Here is a 20,885-nt window from a genome sequence, read left to right as displayed (position 1 = left end):
ATAAAGCCTATGAAATGTCATATAAAAAGTCTTCAAAAAGTGAGAATACACTGTAAACAAATCTGCAATTTTACAGTTAATTTTGGCAGCTGGGGTGCAGAAAAAGAAAAGTTAAATAACGGCCATTAAATTACAAAAATAAACCATAAAATAACGAATATTAAATTACAGAAATGTCCTTCATTTTAATTTTCTGGTAAATTTCTGTAATTCAACTTCTGTTATTTTACAGTGAATTTCTGTAATTTAATGGCTGTTATTTTCCGTTTTTTTCAGTGTACTCTCACTTTTTAAATTGCAATTAAAATGACAAAAATAAAAAAGTAAAAAAAAAGCCATTTTTGTTCCCCCATCCACAAATTATGCAGCCCTATTGTCAAATAAATGTAACTTGTACTGAAGCCATAATATTCCTTTAGGAACATGTATAGGGCTTTTCCCTTTCCTCCGATGTTCATTAGCTCCCTCTGACTCACTTCCTGGTAGCTTCATGGCTCAGTTCTCCCAGGTCCCCATAGACTTTGCGCACAAAGAGGTGTATTCTGGGCAAATGTGACATGTCTCTGTGAAGCCTCAGCTCAGCAGCTGTGTTATTCTTCAACACCACTGTTTACACTCCCATGAACCTCCTTTGCAATAGCCGACAAGGAATGCTTATTGCACTGCGATCCAGGGTCGAGGTAGTGGGTGGCGGAGCTTAATTGATCCACCAGCCGCTGGTAGCCAAAGACATGCTAACAACACAAATACGGGCGATCGCTATTGTATTGACATAAGCTTGAGGTCTCTGGGACAGGGTAGACACTCCGCGCCAGTTTCGAAAGCGAGACGTGTTTGTAATCCGTTACATTAGGTATCTTCTTTCAGAGGCAACTGGTCCCCTGGGTCAAATAAGGCCGGATTTCCACATTAGGTCAGTGAATAGGCAGGAGGGATTGGAGGGTAAACAGTAAAACCGTACCGTCTCTCTGCCACATGCTGATGAGCCGCACCACCCAGAGAAGGAAGTACAGTTCACAACTGATCAGTTTGCTTTCTAAGATAATAGGTGTGTTTCAGTGATGGTAAGAGTACTGAAAAATCATACTCAAGTAAAAGTACCATTACTTTCCCAAAAATGTAGTGCAAGTAGAGTAAATATTACTGTTGTAAGTATTACTCAAAGCAGGAGTAAAAGTAGTCCTTTTTAAAGTACTCAAGAGTAGTGAGTATTAAGATGTGAATGGCTCATGCGTTTGCATGCAATTTGTACACAGATGTGTAAACGTAACATTCTGTTGTGCATTAGTAATTGATTAAGGGCATTTGGTGGTTTCAGTCCTCACACAATAAACATCCATCTTCTCATCAATGACATGCAGTCTATAAAGTCTTTCGATCATTGCACGTAAACATTTTAGATACGTTCTTGCACATGCTTCCTAATGGTTTGTTGCGTTTATGACGCGACAATGTCTTGCAGTTGTTCAACATGATGCAGTTTACATTCCATGTGTGATTTGATTGAACAAGAATCACAGGACTGATTAATCTACTTTAGCCAATCCACAGAGACAAAAAATAAAGTAGTGACTGCAGGTAGAAGGATAATAGTGGAGTAAAAGTACCGATACATCACAAAAAATGTACTCAAGGGAAGTAAATGTACACATTTATCAAACTATTTAGTAAATTACCATTCCTGATAAATGTACTCAATTACTGTAATTTGAGTATTTGTATTTTTTTACTTTACACCAATGGCGTGTTTCAATTACAAATTTGTTTTATTTTTATTATTGTTAACAAAACATGCAGGCTAAAAAAAAACTAATAATAATAAATAATAATACAATATAATAATACAACTACTCCCACCTCCCTCCCCTCCATTCTCTTTAAACTGGGGTATCCAATGAATAGAAGTTAACAGAAAAAACAAAGTACAGTATCATGTATCATTCATACAAAATAAGGCAATCATTCTGGATCATGATCATTGTTTTGTGCAATAAGATTTTGTCAGCATTTGAATTCCAGATCCTTATTTAACTTATTTGTACCAAGTTCACTTGAGCTGTGGATAATTAAAACTTATGTCCTGAAGTTGTACCAACCACTTGTACGTGTCCAACTTATCTGGAAGCAGCCAATGTTGGGCTAGTAATTTGTTTTGTAGAAGTAAACCAATCACCCAAACAGCTTTTTGTAGCTTGGTAAGGTTCAACATTTAATCATTGCTCAGTAATAGAATGGAAGGATTCAATAGTACAGGGTATTCATTCATTTACATGTTTGTATAAATCTATTTCGATATTTTTTCATGTTTTCATGTCAATTTTATGAATTTCTTCCTTCAGTTGAACACAAAACAAGATCCAAAAAATATTGGAAAAAAGCCGCCACTGGCATTTATAGTTGGAACAAAAATACTATGGAAGTCAATGTCCGTTTTTTTACGTTGAGTAAATGATGACAAAATAAAAATTTTTGGGCAAACTGTCCCTTTAATGCCGAGACAAACCCTGTTATGCAGTCCAGTAGAGCCATAGTCATGTCTTTTAATATACTGTACTGTATCTGGCCCAATTTTATACTATGTTGGCACCAGGACTTTCCGTTGACCTTCATTTATTTTGATAGATTTTTTTATTTATATTTGTATTATTTTACCTTCAATAGTGTTGAAAACTTTAAATTATTGGTTGAATTGTGAAACTTATTTACTTGCATATTTTTTGGATAATTTAGCTTAGGCAAAGATGTACTTATGTAGGGCCAGACGGAATCTGCTGAAATGTTTTGCTATTTCTGCATAGAATTTTGTTAAAAATCTTTATACATCTGATTTATACAGAACTATTTTGGGAGTATCATAACTAAAACCATAATATATGAAATAAAATGAAATACCCTTTTACTTGTATTTACTCTTTACAATGCAAATCCAATTAGATCCACTTTATTTGGTAAGCAAAGCAAGTCTTCTACAAAATATATCTACTAAAAGAGAGAAAATATGACTTAAATAAATTATATTAACATTTTCATATTAGTCAATAATATTACTAAAATAATTTAAAAACCGAATAAATATAAATTTACACACATTTTCACAAGTAAATAAACAGATTCAATGATCGGCTAAAAATCAGCGGAAATCTGCACGCGCAGATTCCGTGTGGGCCTACTTTTATGGCATTGTTATACAGTAACCATTTTATTAATCAGGCTTTTCTCCTCATTCCTTCTGTAGAGTATTTGGAGTGTATATTTGTGATTTTTTTCTCTGTATTTATATGGCTGAATATCTATCAGGAAAAATATCTAACCATCTAAATGATGATTATGTATTTTTTACTGTACATAAACCAAATGACCTGTAAAATGTGTCAAGAAAGGTTAATTTCAGTTGAGGTTTTGTGGAAAAAATTCCCTTTTTAAATTGTCTGAAAAACCACCTTATGTAAACTCTTTTTGGTAACACTTTACAATAAGGGTGCATTAGGTAATGTTGAAATAGTGTACACTTTACAATAAGCATCATAATTCTATTAATAAATGCTTTGTTAATGATAAGTCATGTTAGTAAAGTGTTAATTAACGTTACTTAAGCATTAGGTAATGTTGAAATAGTGTACACTTTACAATAAGGATCATAATTCTATGAATAAATGCTTTGTTAATGATAAATCATGTTAGTAAAGTGCTAGCAAACATGAATAACAGTTAAAGCTGAGGTTCTGATGTAATACACTCCAAAAGAGTCCTCCTTTGTCCCTGACATTGATCAGGAACTATGCACTTATTAAAAGCTTTACCAATTATGCTAACATGTTGTTCATGTTAACTAACGCGTTAACTATTGGAAGTTTTCATGAGCAAGGATTCAGTATTGCTTTATAAATGTGTTGTTCATTATAAGATCAAGTGATCTAATACATTAACAAATGTGTTAGTGTATGAGTGAGTAAACATGAACTAATTAAGCTGTTCATGTAAAGAGATGCATTAGATAATGTGTAAATAAACATTAACAAAGATTAAGTAATGCTGAACAAAGTCCTTAATTACTGTTAGATCATGTTTACTAATGCATTAGCTAACACATGAATAAATGTTTAGTTAACATTAACAAAGGTTAGGTAATGCTTAATAAATGCGTTATTCATTGTTAGTTCATGTTAACTAATGCATTAACTAATGTTAACTAATGCACCCTTATTGTAAAGTGTTACCCTCTTTTTTAATTCACAATTAATTTGTGTTCAACTTGAAGGATTAATAAATTGCTCCTACTGATAAAAAAAACTCCTCATTTTGATATCAACTGGGAAACAGGTCTGGATTTGTGGGCTTTTTTTCCATTTCTGTGGCCTTGGCTTGGTGTCCTCCAGTTGAGCTCATACTGCTCCGCTCTGGCAGGAACAAAACCGTCATTCGTTTTAGTACATTAAAGTTTATTGTTCTGGTGCTGTTGCTCTTTCCAATGGTCCATAGTGGGATTTCAAAATATCTCTCTTTTTCTCTGCCCTTCCTCCCTTTCTTTCTCTCTTTCTCTCTCTCTCTTTTTCCATCACAGCGGTGGCCGTCACAGTCGAGGTTATTAGGGCCTGAAAGCTCAGTGTCTATGTTAAATCTCTATACGTCTCCATCGCTGCCCAATATCTCTCTGGGTTTCTCGGCTGCCTCTTCTCCCATCAGTGTAAGTCAAGAAACGACATGAATCTTCTTTCATAGAACTTCATATATAGATATACATATAGGGATGCACACAAATAGAACGCAGATGCGCATACTAGACTGAAATAAGTATAGGCTTAGAAAATAAATTTAGACTTTGCATTTGCATAACGACAGAGTTGACAGTCATGTTTCTATTTTAGGTCAACCAACTGCGATTATGCATGATAGATATGCAAAGATGTTATTGTTATGCGCTGGCAGTTTCACAGCTAAATATGAAACTGTGATAGTTCACTTTAAATGGCAATGCACACACTATTTAGTTACCAGCGATTGCCAAAAAAAAAAAAAAAAAAAAAAAGATTTTTAGGTTTAGAAATGATGAAAGTTTTAATGTTGTAAAAAAATCATTAATAAATAGTTAAAATATTTGTTTTGTATTTTCAAGTATACTATGAAATAGCTATAATTTTTATTATAGAATATTCTAGTGTTACTGCACTTTATTTTTTATATTTTAAAGAGAGTAGCACAAAAATGTTTTACTATTATCATTTGTTAGTGTTGTATAATAATACTTTTTAAACATGTAATACTTTTCATATGATTTACTTGTGTCGTGTTTAGTGTAAACACAACTTAATTTTTTTTCCTCCAATTTATTTATCTTTTAAACTCCCAAATATAGACTCACCAATACTGCTTTAATTGTAATGACCTTAATGTGGATGTTTACTCTGATAAATGAGGGGAAATGTAGTTTATGGCCTTGGCTCAGCTGTATATTGCTTTGACTGTTGAAAGACTAGCCATCACTGGCTGACTGGATGATATGTGTAGCCTCAGGGTTCTGGCCTTTGACTTTGGGGGATTTTATAGGCCTTAGATAAATATTGTGCTTAAGTGTCTGGTGTCGGTTGCACTCCAGTCCTCCCCAGTCACCTCATCCATTACTGCTGTTTAAAGACCAGCCAAACTAGAACAATCAAGCAGAACTCCAAATAATGTTTAATCTTAATGTTTATTCATACACTGTAAAACCCAACAGTCAACTTTATCAACTGAAATGGGTGTAGGTAGCTCAAAATCTACTGAAAGTTAATTCTACTCTTGAAGGTAATGAGTTAATTAAATACCTCAATACTTCAACTTAAATAAAGTTCACAGTACTCATATAGAATTGTTTTTTTTACTCAAGTAGTTTGCAGCAATCAATTTCCTCAATTGGTATGAGTTGCCTTAACTTATTGGGTTTAACAGTACTCAGTTGGTTTGAGTTCTCTTCATTTATGAGGTTTAACTGTGCTTAACTGTGCTCAGATTGCTTCCTTTACTCAAATAGATTAAGTTCACAGTACTGATATAGGATTAGTTTTTGAGCTTAACTAATTTGTTGTAATCGGTTTCCTCAAATGGTTTGAGTTGCCTTAACTTATTGGGTTTTACAGTGAATGAGCCATTAAATCAAAAAGTTATGAATTGCAGTGAGATTGTGTTGGTTGAGTTAGTATATTGAGCAGTTTTGCAGGTAGTCAATGTTCTCTCTGTCTTTTGTCAGGCTGCTTTAGGTCTTCAGGAGAAGCATGTGGATAATGGTGCCGTATCAGCGGTCATTCAAGGATTGCCAACCCAACTTCTGGGTCCAGTTCCATTGTCTGTTATGGAGACCAAAGTGAGCAGCAGCCACCAAGCTCTCCTGCAGCACCTCCTCCAGAAGGAACAACTCCGGCACCAAAAGATCCTTTCTTCTGGTGAGATCATCATAGCCTATAATACATTTAGGATTCTAACCAGAATACTTCTTAAAGACTTAGAAATAGATGATATTTTAAAAAGCAATTACTGAAAGTTTCTTTGGGGAATGCTTCTTCTATAGCAGTGGTTCTCAAACTATGGTACGTCTACAGCTAGTGGTACGCGAGCTTACTTATAGTGGTACACGGAGGAATCACTGAGTAATGAAAGAAAAAATTAATACAGTTTTAATAATTTGATGCTCGCGATAACACCATTGTGATCAGCATTGGCTGTTCTCTAAAGCCTACAATCAAAGCACTGTGCATAGAATGTTTACTTTACTGCATTGCTTCATCAGCAGATAAAAATCAATTCAATTGACGCAGGTCTATGGACCAATTGGTACTGGGCCGCACAAAAAAATCATCATTTGTTTCCGTTTTATTTATTATCTGAGCCCGAACGATCATTTATTTTGAAAAATCTTTTATTTTGAAAAATGACCGTATTCTCTTGTTACATTTTGGTTACTTGAGTGCCAAAATTTAACCTATAGGCTAGCAAAATGAGTAAGAACTGCAGCACTAATCAAACAGCTGATCCAACTGATCAAGGTGTTTAAGACTACCAGTGACTATTAAGCAGGTGTGAGCTGGATTGGTGGTTGAAGCTAAATTATGCAGAGATGTGGCCCTCCAGGAATTGAGTTTGAGACCACTATTCTACAGTATCACTGCAAAAACCCTCTTTTTGGAACCTCTGTTTTTAAAGTCTACACAAAGTTTCTGAGACTCATTTCAGTATGTTGATGCACTTTAGACTAAAAGGGAATATTGAGTAGAGTGAAGGGCTTTCTGTTTGTGCATCATTCACATCAAGCACATCAAGAAGACATGGTTAAGAATATAGTGGCTGAAGCCATAACACTCATGTCAACAGTATAAGCAACCACTCCAAACACCAAAACCAAATGCTCAGACTTTCGTTGAAGATTAACTTTTTTAAAAAATTTTTTTTTAGTGTTTTAACTTGCTTGGATTAATTGTTTACCTTTGTTTAGCATAAACAAGCACACACAACATAAATATTGTACATTTTGATTTCGCAGAGACTTGTATCTGTAAGAATATCTGTGTAAGTTTGGCCGTTTTGAACTGCCAAATTATAATTAATAAAAGTTTTCCAACAAACACATTTATTTGTAGTAAAAGCTTACACAAAATAATGTGAACTGCAGATTATTGCAGAATGTATATTAAATGATCACAGATACAAGTGAAATACAATGTCTTGAACATATTCCTTACTGTCTAAAAAGAAGCATCCTGTTGAAAATGGTAATGTCCATAGTTTCCAAAATGCACTGCAAGCAGTAGACCAATCACAATTGACACAATATCAATTAAAAAAAAAAAAAAAAAAAAAGGATATTCTGCCATTGCTTGTTCCAGGCAATTTACTTTCTTTATTCTCAAATAAAATAAAAAAATAGGAACTATATGCCTTAAGCTTAAAAAAAGCAAGTATTCTGAAGTTATATGCTTTGTATGATGAGCATACTATGTTTATTATTAGGTTTTTGTTCTGTTTACTCGTGGAAAGCTGCGCTTTGACACAATCAACATTGTATAAACCATTACAGAAATAAGTAGTTGACTTGTCTTGATTTCTGCAGTTTGGGATATGAGTTCTTAAGGCTGAAGGCTGAAAATTCGAAATAATTTTTAAAACTAGGCAGCTTACATTGCCATTAAATGGTAGACCAATGTGATCTATTGCAGTAACATATTTAAACAAACGATTCAAATAATTGTAAGACTGGATTAACCAATTCTTTGAAAAGAACATACTCAAAGTATGATTTGTTAACAACTTGAGCATAGTCGCACCTCTAGGGCCCTATTTCCAAGTGGATTAACACATGTTTTCAGTGAGTAGGTGGTCTTTTGTGGCTGTCTGGATGCATTTGACCACAAACCATTTAAATTTGAATGAGTTTTCAACTACTTCTACAACTCATCAAAAGTGGACAAGACAATTCAAACAACTTCTTCATTTAGTGTAATCATTTCTTTTTGACATCACACAGGGTGTTAATCTATACCTGATCTATATGTTTTTATATAGGTCAAAGTCCTGTGCATCCACCCTCTCCGCTGGCCATGATGGAAAACTCTCCAAGCAGCACCCGACCCAAACTGCCTCGTCACCGGCCCCTGAATCGCACCCAGTCGGCTCCGCTGCCCCAGAGCACATTAGCTCAACTTGTGATTCAGCAGCAACATCAGAACTTCTTGGAGAAGCAGAAACAGTACCAGCAACAGGTCCACATCAACAAGGTAAAACCATTTAAACTACTGTCAATGGTACTGGGGCAGGGGGTGTCAAAACCTGTTCATGGAGGAACATAGTTTAGACATATGACCTTTTTTTTAGAACTTGGCATACTTTTTCTTTTAGTTTGGGATGTTTTGAAATATACTCTTAAGAGAGGGTTGTCACTGAGGCAAGACCTTTTCTAAAACCCTCCATTTTTGGTACTTTAAAAGAATATATTAGTATCTAAAGAGTGCAAATGTGTGCCTATTGACAGCTTTTGTACCTTTATTTCTGAGCACATGAACACAGGAATTACAAATGGATCCCTACCAGACCGAATTGAGGTGGTTTTAGCCCTACTGAGAACTCTGTGGTGGTTCAGTTGTGGTTAGAAAGCAATTTAGCCGACCAAAAGTTATAATGGGAAGTGTGTTATGTAAAAAGCAGTAGTGTCTGATTCTTTGGGTGCTGCAGTATATTTACCACCCATTCGGATGCATAAAGGCTCACTAAATAAAACCTCAAAAATGTCAAAGATGCCTTTCGATTTAATTCTAAAAGATTTTCTGAAGACATCAATGTCAGATTTTTTTAATGTTCTGTCTGGAAACAAAGCTTTTCAATATCAAGATCAATTAAATATTTTGCAAATGACATTCACTTTTTAGTATTACAATTGGGATATGTATTATTTTAAGTACAATTTATTGCTCTTTCAATATATCTTTTATGTCTACATTCTACATACCAATTATCATGAACACACATAACACAACAAAGTCAAATCACAGCACTCTGCATCATCCAGGTTTTTATTTTGTTTAATGTTGTATTTGATATGCCAATAGGCTGCGGCATCACTTTAGTGGTCCCTAATGATGGCACAAAGGAAACAATAGTGTGAGTGAAAACCCATTGTAAAAATAAAGTACACTTATTTTTTGTATGTACTTTACATGGAAATCACATGTCTTCTTGCTTGGACTTTGGCCAATGAAAGCAGAGATGGAGTCCAAACCTAATGCCATCAAGCTGGAGGTTTCGTTATTCAAGACTAATACTTGTTTTCAGCCAATGCTCATAGGAAATAGATGCCTCTTTATATTTTTATAAAACATAATGATTTTTTTTTTTTTTTTTGACGATGTGGTGGCGCAATGGGTAGCATGTTCGACAAATCCACTTTGGATCCATTTTATTGGACATTTAAGTACACATCCTTCTTGTACAGGTCCATAAGAAGAAGACTTGTTGTATAGATCACCTAGACCAGCAAACTATTGACCTAAAGCTTTGCCTAAACCCAATCAAAAGCAAACGTAAGAGAAAAATGCACCGTGACCACATAGTTTTACCTTGATTTTGCAATGCTTTTATCTTTTTTTGTAGAACCATGCTTCATGGGTACAATGTAAAACATGCATCACAAGCACAATATCAAACATTCGATTACAGATATTGGTTGTTATTTTTTGGTATTTATTTGGTGTTGTGCAAAGAACTGCATGGAAATAATCATTTATTCATTGATAATGTGTCCCAGTAAATATCATTAGTGTGAAAAGGAACAAAGGTTCTTGCTGTCATACAGCCACTTAGCATTCATTTGACATAGAAACCATTGTCAAAGGTATTCTTAAATACGTTTTTCCAGTTTTGCAAAAATATATGCTCATTTCCAACGAGCCTATATTGCTTGTTTTGTCAAAATATGATTATATTTTTACAAAAAAAATCAGGAAAGTGCATGTATTACCAGCTACAAATAAAGCCTGAATTCATGAACCTAAACAGAACCTATGACCAATTAGAGCAGTTTCCCTCCCACGTGACCTGCAAAAATACATTTTGTTGAACTTTGAAATGCTGCCTTGTGAAAACAAACCGAACCATGAAAAAAATACAGCATTAAAAGAAAAGTCTCTGCTTCGAAGAAAACAGCACTAAAACACCCGTAACACTTTCACAGGAAGATAAGGATGAAGCTTGATGATTGTAACGTCATCGTAAAACACAATTTTTTTGAACTACCATTCAATTCACGTGGGAACTAAAGTTGGACAAGCCATCTCTATTATGTGAGGGAAAAACCTGTATGGGGTTTAAAAGCGGCACTTGAATTAGCATAGCTTAAGGCATCAGTTGCATGCTAACACCACAAAATTGCATAGGGACAAGTTCAAATGGGCACCAAAGTGGAGAGAATACATACTTCTGTTCCCCTGTGGAAATATTTGTGTTTCTGTGCACCAGCAGCCATGACCTGGCCATCCGTTTAAGTGCAATTATTCTGCCGCGCATGCAAGGTTAGCGACACAGGAGGCTCGCGCTGTGAAAGAGTCCATTGTTAGCAAGAGCCTGCAGATTGATCTGCCTTATTATTGCTGTGAGAGCTTTGGGAAATTCAAGGTTACAAGTGCAATTTTTAGACATGAAGATAAAAAGTGCCCAGAGAGCACTTGTTTTGCCTATTTATTATTATGTCCTCAGTAGAAGAAATCAGTAGAGGAAAACAGTCTGGTCTGGGTCATGAAAACTGACTTGTTGTTTTGTGTTAAAATAATGCAAAATTAGGAAATCATGTTTAATCAAAACTAGCAGTGAAAGCTTTGGACCCTATCATACACTGTGTTTATGTGCTTTAGGAAGGCTCATAAACAGCGTTGATTCGTTTTAGAGCAGAGTCCACCAGATTCAATCAGAGGTGCATCTCTGTGAATTCATCAACTCCTCCAGAAACTATACCTGAAAGATGGAAGCTTTTAACAGTTCTTCTCACTGAGCCGAGGCCAGTTTTATAAACTGCTGTCCGGTGTCGGTAAGAAGATTTTCACCCAGGACACCAACAACAGGCGCTATCTCATACACATGCCCCTGCAAAAGAGAGCTCCTGATTGGTTAAAGAGTCGCGAATGCCTGCAGATTTTTTCTACTTGAGCGATTCATGCAAAACACTCAACTCACTCTGCTTCATTCAAGTGAATTGCATCATTTGCGCTGCCTCATTCACGCATATCACGACGCAGGATGTTTATTCACATCTTTGCATTGACTTAACATGTAAACCACTCACACTTGACGCTTCATTCACATCTGGTGTGAACGCAGCATTAAGGCATATCGTTGGTGTGTTGCTAGTTTTAAGAACTGAAATACTATACCGTTGACCATCTAAAAGCAGGTCTAAAGTCCAGAGCTGAGCCCGTTAGCTATTGGCCTATGTGGGTTCAAACGCTTACAAATCGATTGAATACACAAATATCTTTACATATAAAAAAGTAAAAAATTTAAATTTTACAAAATGTCTAATCTTCTACATATAGGGGCATAAGAATAGGATTTGTGTTTGGATATAACTGAATCTTTTGAGCACACTTCATTTTTATTGTTCATTTATTCGTTTGCTGGAAAGTAGAGCTGAATTTAGAAATAGTTTTGAAACAATTATTTGTGCTTAACAAACAAAATTAAATATGTAAGCTAATGAATGTCTTCAGTGGAGTGTACAACACAGTTTCTTTATCCATGAAAGTAGAGAGTAAAGTAAAGTAAAGTGGCCGAATGGAGGAGGCTTGATCTTTATCCTCGCACTGCAGACTGGTAAACTGTTGTCTTGCTAGTGACACGTTCAGTTTTTCCACTTACAAGTCCGCCACTGTAAATAGCAAATGTGCTATGGCCTGAAACAACTGACTCTTAAAGGGGGTGTGAGATGAGACTTTGATGGTTTAATGCATGTTATGCTCAAAACACACCCATAACTCATTGAGAGAATAAGCACAACCCTGTTAGACCATGTGCAAAAGCCCCTTATTTACATTGATTTCTCATGAATTTAGAAAAAATGTATATAATTTTCAAAGTAAGTAGTTTTTATCACAAATTTGATTTCACATTGTGAAAACCCATAAAAACACAGGGAGAACATGCAAACTCCACATAGAAATGCCAACTGATCCTGCCGAGGCTCAAACCAGTGACCTTCTAGCTGTGAGGCTACCCAATGCACCACCACCAGATGATGTAAATAGCTCTATTTGGAAAGTCATTCAATTACATTTGAATGATTTTGTAGAGGACTGAAGTATGAATCAATTTTTATACACGTTAGTAAATACATACACAAACTAGTCATAAATAAACACAATGGCACAAATATTATGAAATAAACAGTGCTTCATGGTTTTCAGTCTTCATTCATTTATTCATTTTCTTGTCGGCTTAGTCCCTTTATTAATCTGGGGTCGCCACAGCGGAATGAACCGCCAACCATCCAGCACGTTTTTGCACAGCGAATGCCCTTCCAGCCGCAACCCATCTCTGGGAAAAGTTTTCAGTCTTCATCATATAAATTATTCAATAAAATAATCTTTATTAAACTTCTTTATGCACTATTAAAATGCTTTAAACTCTCTTAAAATGCACACAAAGAAAAAAAGGCCTTAAAGCACTTTGCAGATGATAAACTTTCTTGACTTGTGATGTGATTATCGCGGACGCACACATTGTGATAACGATGCTCAAATAATATATTGTGCGGCCCTAATATTTATAAGTTTGCACCACATTACTCTGAATTGTTAAGACAAAATTTCAGTTTTCAATTACTTGATTTATAAAACTAATTGTAGAACATTATGACGTCTACCAAAAACTTTCATTAATTTTATTATTTTGTTAAATATTTTAAAAATAATGGTAGAGTTGCATCACACTGACATAATGATCCTTTTTATTTTAATTCAGAAATTCTATTATTCTTTGAAAAAAAAGGGATATTTATATTAAATTGGATTGTTTCCTCCAAATGTGACTGGAAATAGTTTTTAATAATCATTCACAACAACTAAATAATCACTTCATGGATGGCCTGCCAATGATTCAGCTCATATTAACGAATTGCAATTAATGTCATTCTCTTTGCACAGAAACATACAAAAATGTATTTATTTATGTATTTATTATATGTTATTTTTTATTAAGAGGAAAACTACTGAATTTGCATTGTGCTATAAAAGTCCTATAAATGGAAGTGACTTCTAATTATTCGTAGTAATTAATAGCAAGTAAAATATCTCTCTTTTGCAAAATCTGTAACCCTAAACTGCTGTAGCTGGAATAAGTAAACAGATGATTGTGAGGGAAATGAGGTCATGAATGCTGTGAAATCAGGGATTAGCTTTCTGGTTTAATAGCCCAATGTTTTACCTGCGCTAAATAGGGCATCTGTGTAATTGTACATCCGCTTACAGGCTTTAGAAGAAGATATTAAAAGTATTTGACTAATTCCAGACGCATATATTTACTTGATGCTGGCTATATTTATAACACTTTGCATCTTCCTCACCTTTTGGCTCTTATTCCAATTCTGGTAAATGTTGTTACTCACTCATTGACTGAACAGATTACACTAGCAGAACATTCGATCTGACGTCACTGTATCACAGTTTCTGGGTCCAGACACTCTGTTAGATGCCAAAAGCAAACAACAAATGTATTAATCATAACCCATATGCTAATTTTCTTTTTTGAGACAATATATATTTAAAATTTGTGCTTAATATTTTTTGAAACAGTGAGGCTCAAGAAAAAATATCTTTTAATAATAAAATCATTTTTAATCATAACCTTCATATACCAAAATATATTTGTACAACAAATGTACTTCAGGGTCAAAATATCTGAGATTTTAGATCTGATGTATCATTCATTCATTTTCTTTTCGGCTTAGTCCCTTTATTAATCCGGGGTCGCCACAGCTGAATGATCCACCATCTGAAGTATCCATTATCCTCCAAATGAATAACATAAATTTGATTTAAACTTATTTTAAAGTATGTTCCTTTCTTAAAATATTTTACACATCAAATTAAGACTAAATGTTTTTCTTTTATTAGATAAATATATATTTAAAAAACTACATAGTTTAATAAAATGATTTTATAAAATATGAATGGATTTTGAATGTTACTGGACTGTAGGGAATAAAATATACTTAAAATAATACACATTACCGGTTTTGGTCAGTATGATTTTTAAATGTTTTAAAATAAGCTTCTCCTGCTCACCAAAATGTTTTTTTTTACATCAAAACTACAGTAAAAATGTAAATGTTATTGTAGTATAAAATAACTGTTTAAAAGTAGTTTATTTTTTAATTTAAACATTTTTTCCCTGTAATACTAAAGATGAATTTTCAGCTTAATTACTCTAGTTTTCAGAGTCACATGATCCTGCAGAAATCACTCTAAAATTAATTATTATTGTTTTTATTATAATTAATATAGAAACAAAATAAATAATGATCGAACAAACATTTATAAATAATCATTTGAAACTAAGTAATAAATAAATATTTAATAAATAAGTTCATTATTTATTATTTATAAGTAACATTATTTTACATTTAATAAATCCTGCCTTGATGAACAGAATATTTTTCTTTAAATTATTTATTAAAATAATAATATTAAAAAAATGGCAGTGCAGTGCGATGCAGTGGCGCAGTAGGTAGTGCTGTCGCCTCACAGCAAGAAGGTCGCTGGTTTGTGCCCCGGCTGGGTCAGTTGGCGTTTCTGTGTGGAGTTTGCATGTTCTCCCTGCGTTCGCGTGGGTTTCCTCCGGATGCTTTGGTTTGCCCCACAGTCCAAAGATATGTGGCTAAATTGTCCGTAGTGTATGAGTGTGAATAAGTGTGTATGGTTGTTTCCCAGAGATGGGTTGTGGCTGGAAGGGCATGCACTGCGTAAAAACGTTCTGGATAAGTTGGCTTTTCTTTCCGCTGTGGAGACCCTGGATTAATAAAGAGACTAAGCCAAAAAAAATGAATGAATGAATAAACATAAAAATAGATACTAGTTCTCAATGAATAAGTACAAGTACCTATTAAATAGATACTAGTATCTAATGAATGAGTACTAGTATCTAATACATAAGTACTAGTATATTTTTAAGAGGTACTAGTATCTAATGAATGAGTACTAGTATCTAATAATAAAACAGTGTCTAATGTGTAAGCACTAGTATGTATATTTTTAAAAGCACTATATCTAAAGAATATGCACTAGTATCTAATGAATAAGCAGTAGTATACAATGAATAAATACTAGAACTTAATGGAAAGAATACTAGTATCTAAAAAATAAGTACTAGTAACATGAAAGTAGGGTGATGCAGTGGCGCAGTAGGTAAGAAGGTCGCTGGTTCGAGCCTCGGCTAGGTCAGTTGGCGTTTCTTTGTGAAGTTTGCATGTTCTTCCTGCATTAGCGTGGGTTTCCCACAGCCTAAAGACATGCGGTACAGGTGAATTGGGTAGGCTAAATTGTCCATAGATGAGTGTGAATGAGTGAATGTGGTTGTTTCCCAGAGATGGGTTGCGGCTGGAAGGGCATCCACTGCCTAAAAACGGATGGATAAGTTGTTATTCCACTGTGGTGGCCCTTGAATAATAAAGGGACTAAGCTGAAAAGAAAATGAATGAATGAATGAATGAATGAATGAACGAATGAACAAGAAATTAGATACTAATATGGATTATTAAATGTCAAATCGGCCTACCATAAAGATACTATTATCTAAAAAAATAAGCACAAGTAACATGAAAATTGATACTAGTAGGGCTTATTGGTTAAATGTGAAAATGGCTTGCCATATACAAAGAAAAGCATCATGGGGAATAGGACAAAAAGCAGATCCCATACTACACAACAACAAAACAATAGTAAATCCATATTTTTGTTTCTTTCTCTCTCACCAACAGATGCTTTCCAAATCCATCGAGCAGCTCCGTCAGCCAAATGTCCACCTGCAGGAGTCAGAGGAGGAAGAAGGAGAAGACTGTCAGGAACATGCCATGCAGGAGGAGAGCTCGCCCTCTGGTGGCGTAATCCGGAAGCACAGCCCCCAAAACACCTCCCGCTCACCCACCATCCCACTGGACTCTCACCCTGGCGTTATCCGGGTCAAAGAGGAGCCCGGCGCCAGCGATGACGAGACAATGGCCAATCAGAGCTCCTACATTCACCAGGTTAAAGGCAGGATGGTGATCCAGGCCATGATATGAAGAAACATAATGCACAGAGCCATTTGCTTTCAGAGCTTCGGAACTGGTCTCATTTGTGAACTTGTGAAGTGATCTCTCTGTATTGTACGTTGTATGTTTTGTATATAATTGAATAAGAATTTAGCCGACAGAGTCTTTTAAATGCTAAGAAAACAAAGTCGGAATAATAATTTAAGAAATCCTTTCTACTTTCTACTTGTCCTTTGAGAATCCACAACTCTCAAAGTTCTCGTAGGATCTTTCTGTGATTTTTCCCATGGCACTATGAAGTTCTTATCTTTGCTTTATTATGAATGTTATTATGAAGATATGTTACGGTATGAGATTTAAGAAAAAAAAAAACTGCGTCTGTTAAGAAATACTCGTGATTGATGTCTGGAAGTAAGAACATTCACACAACGAATGAATGGAATAGTTTGAGTTTAGTACAAATCCCGCTCAAATGACAGCACTTTCTGCATATTTTTTCAACATTAACAACTGACATTTTTAAACTTCTAAATATAATTTAGAAAAGCACTTTCATTACTTATGTGTTTAGAAAGAAAACTTTTTTTCAAATGTTTACGGCCGTGTTAAGAGGGGTTGTAGGCGTTCCGTTGTTGTAAAATGGCAATGAAGTTGTAAATTTGGATGTAACTTTACACAGGCAAGGTTTGTAAGCACTTAAATCATGTTAAAGCTCTATTCAGTCTCTCCAGGATTTTGTGAGCCCATAGTTCTTAAGATTACAAAAGAAGAAAGCAAGATTTTGTGTAATTTCATGGCAAAACACAAAAATTGAACCAAATAATCAGATACGTTTTGAGAAAAGCCCCCACAATAATAAAATGAGGAATTTTAGGTCTCACATGTAAAAAAAAAAGCTAAATCCTGGAGGCATTGGCCTTTCAGGTTAAGAATGTCAGCTATATCCATAGCTTTAACATAATTTTAGCATCCACAATAACATTTTCGCTCATTATTATTTCAGTTTTGCATCTGGCATTGTAAATGCTCAAGATCTTAACAGGTTTTAATGTGCTGCTGCACAACATCTGTAAAAAAAATTGTGAAAGTGATTCCGATGACATTTTTCTGTCAATATTGGTGAAGTTGTTGCAATTTTATTTTATTTAATAAAAGCCTTTAAAGGGATAGTTCACCCCAAAAAATGTTGCTTACCTCACAATTTACTCTCATTCATGTGGTTTTTAACCTTTATGAGTGTCTTTCTTCAGTTGATGGTTGATGGAACCCATATTATGAAAGGTAATGGGCATCATCAGCCAGCATTTGGGTAAACTATCCCTTTAAGGGAACCAAAAAATTGTTATTCTCACTTATTCCCAACCTGCACGAGTTTCTTTCATCTGCTGAGCTCAAAAGAAGATATTTTAAAAATATTAACAACAGTTCATGATAACCATTGACTTCTATTGAATTTCTTTTGTTTTGCTACTGTGGATGTGAATGGTCACCATTAACAGTTTGGCTATACCAATATTATTTTTTTAAATCTCTACTGTCCAGCAGAAGAAAAAAACCCTTTCAGGTTTAGAGGGTAAGTAAAAGATGACAGAACTGTCATTTTTTTGCAAAACGTTTCCATTAACATGTTGTTTTGAAATCGAGTATTTGAACATTTTGGCCAAGTTCGTTTTTTTGCTTTTGTTTCATTGTAGGCCAAGTGCTGTCGATTGAGCTTGACTTGTATTGAATCCGATATGTTCCTTTAACAGTTGGAACAAGACCTGGAAAGCTCTAAAATGACATTCTGTGTTCCTTGTTCTTTTGTGGGCCGAATCGAAGGCTGTCCCCTGATGGCGAGCGGCACTCTTCTCACTAAATTTTGAAAGTTGTAGAGGAAATGCCTGGTGGAAGCCAGGAATCAGAGTGATTCATGAGTGCAGGAATGCTGGGAGAGGACAAATCCATGCCGAAGTCAGAGAGCGCAGCAGTGACTCTGATTTACTGTTGAGGCAAATTACAAAGTGAGTGAGGAGACGGCGGGGGGAGTCACTTTTAAAACCAACCATTTCCTCTGTATTCCCACGTGATGTGTTTACCACCACATGCAGGCTTGATGTTTTTTGAGTAGGAAAAAAAAGTAATAGTTCTGTTCTCGCCTGAGGCGGTGTTGCAATTCGAAGTGCTCAGATCAATTCCTGTGATATCTCCAGCAAATTTTCTGCCATTTGTTAGCCAGTCATTTTTTTTTTTTAGGCTTTTGGTGTAAAATGATTTGTTTTTTTTTTAACAAAGTCCTCTGAAAAAACATGAAAAAAAATGTTTAATTGATGTGAGCCATCACCATGTCTACAAATAGCCTGTGAGTCAACCTGAGCTGGCCTGTTTCGTTCCTGTTGTCTGTTCCACTGTTCTGGATGTTAATGCAAACTGTCTGCTAGAGATAGACTGTCACATTTAGTTTGTAACCGTACTTGTTCCCGTCTGTCACAGATCACCTTTTATATAAATAAAGTTCTTTTCCATGCTGTACTTGCCTGTGGGGTCTTTTTACTGGATTATTTAATGATCGATTTTCCAAAATTAAATGAAAAAAACGCAGCTGCTCCCAAAAAAAATTTCCCACACTCAGACAGATTCCAGCTTCTGATTCTGGGGTGATACAGAGGTTTTAGTCTTTAACTTTGAAGGCATTCGAACCGGGGCTTTGAAGTGAACATGAGAGGTTCCCTAAGCTGTTAAGATAAAGTGAACCTCAAGACGGTGATATATAACCTGGGGTAAAGTGACTAGGCCAAGTTTAACCAATTATGCAGGGTAGGCTTAGCTGGGGGCTCAGACAATTCCCCTATTTGTATAAACAATCTAAACAGTGTGCTTCCTGTAAATAGATTATTTAAATAGTTTTTAGTTGACCACCTTTTGTTTTAATCAGTTATTAATATTTTTTAATCATTTACTTGATCTAATGAAATAATCATTAAATGTTATGAACATATGTTGAATTTTGAGTATTTTATTATTGCTATTATATATATGTTTTATTATTATTATTATTATAATTATTTGTCTTTTGTAAATATTTCCCATATGATGTTTAACAGAGCAATGACATTTCATAGTATGTCTGATAATATATATGTAAATTATCATATATACTATGAAATGTATATATATATATATATATATATATATATATATGTATATATATATATATATATATATATATATATATATGTATATATATATATATATATGTATATATATATATATATATATATATATATATATATATATATATATATATATATATATATATGTATATATATATATATATATGTATATATATATATATATATATATATATATATATATATATATATATATATATATATATATATATATATATATATATATATATTAAGGTCAAAATTATTAGCCACTGTTAGCTATTTATTTATTTTTTGAAAGTCTACCGAACAAACCATCGTTATACAATAACTTGCCTTATTACCCTAGCCTGCCTTGTTAAATTAATTAACGTAGATAACCCTTTATTATAAATATCTAAAAAATATATATAAAATATTATGTACTGTCATCATGGCAAAGATAAAATGTCAGTTATTGGAAATGAGTTAATAAAACTATTATGATTAGAAATGTGAAAAATAAAATCACATTGGAAATGTGTTAAGCAGAAATTCTGTAAAAAAAAAAAAAAAAAAAAAAAAGATAAATGGGTGTAATAATTCGGGGGGGGGGGGGGGGTCTAATAATTCTGACTTCAACTGTATATATAAAATAGCAATAATGGGTAGGACAATGATTCTGAAACGCCTGGTTTAAAATAACAATAATTCATTAGTATGGTGTAGGGCTTAATCAAAACCCCAAAACGGCTCAATAATATTCAGATCTTGTGTCTGCACAGGCCATGGGAGATGTTCAACTTTATTTTCATGTTGATTAAACCTAGCTATGACTAGTCTTGTGTGTGTATTGGTGCATTATCATCCTGATATACAGCACTGCCTTAAGAATACACAAACAGTCATATCTACAAAAATATAAACAGGCATATCACCAACCTGATTTCATTGATTAGGACAATCAATTAATTAACATCTATGTTGATCCAGGAACAACATTC

General features: G+C 34.2%; 1 protein-coding gene across 13 annotated transcripts in view; it reads left to right on the top strand.

The window, feature by feature from the left end:
• Positions 1-19,262, top strand: part of hdac9b (histone deacetylase 9b) — a 160,131-nt gene extending 140,869 nt beyond the window's left edge. For 6 of the 13 annotated variants that reach the window (XM_073924737.1, XM_073924732.1, XM_073924731.1 and 3 more), the window contains 4 exons: positions 4,562-4,684; positions 6,224-6,416; positions 8,530-8,741; positions 16,481-19,262. In XM_073924737.1, coding sequence (XP_073780838.1) covers positions 4,562-4,684; positions 6,224-6,416; positions 8,530-8,741; positions 16,481-16,783 — 831 coding nt within the window. In that variant the 3' untranslated portion in view covers positions 16,784-19,262. 13 annotated transcript variants of the gene reach the window in all.
• The last annotated feature ends 1,623 nt before the right edge of the window (positions 19,263-20,885 follow it).

Source organism: Danio rerio, chromosome 16 (genome assembly GCF_049306965.1).
Source record: "Danio rerio strain Tuebingen ecotype United States chromosome 16, GRCz12tu, whole genome shotgun sequence".
Lineage (NCBI taxonomy): Eukaryota > Metazoa > Chordata > Actinopteri > Cypriniformes > Danionidae > Danio > Danio rerio.
Note: the sequence above shows the minus strand (reverse complement) of the source record. Positions and strands in the feature narration are given on the sequence as shown.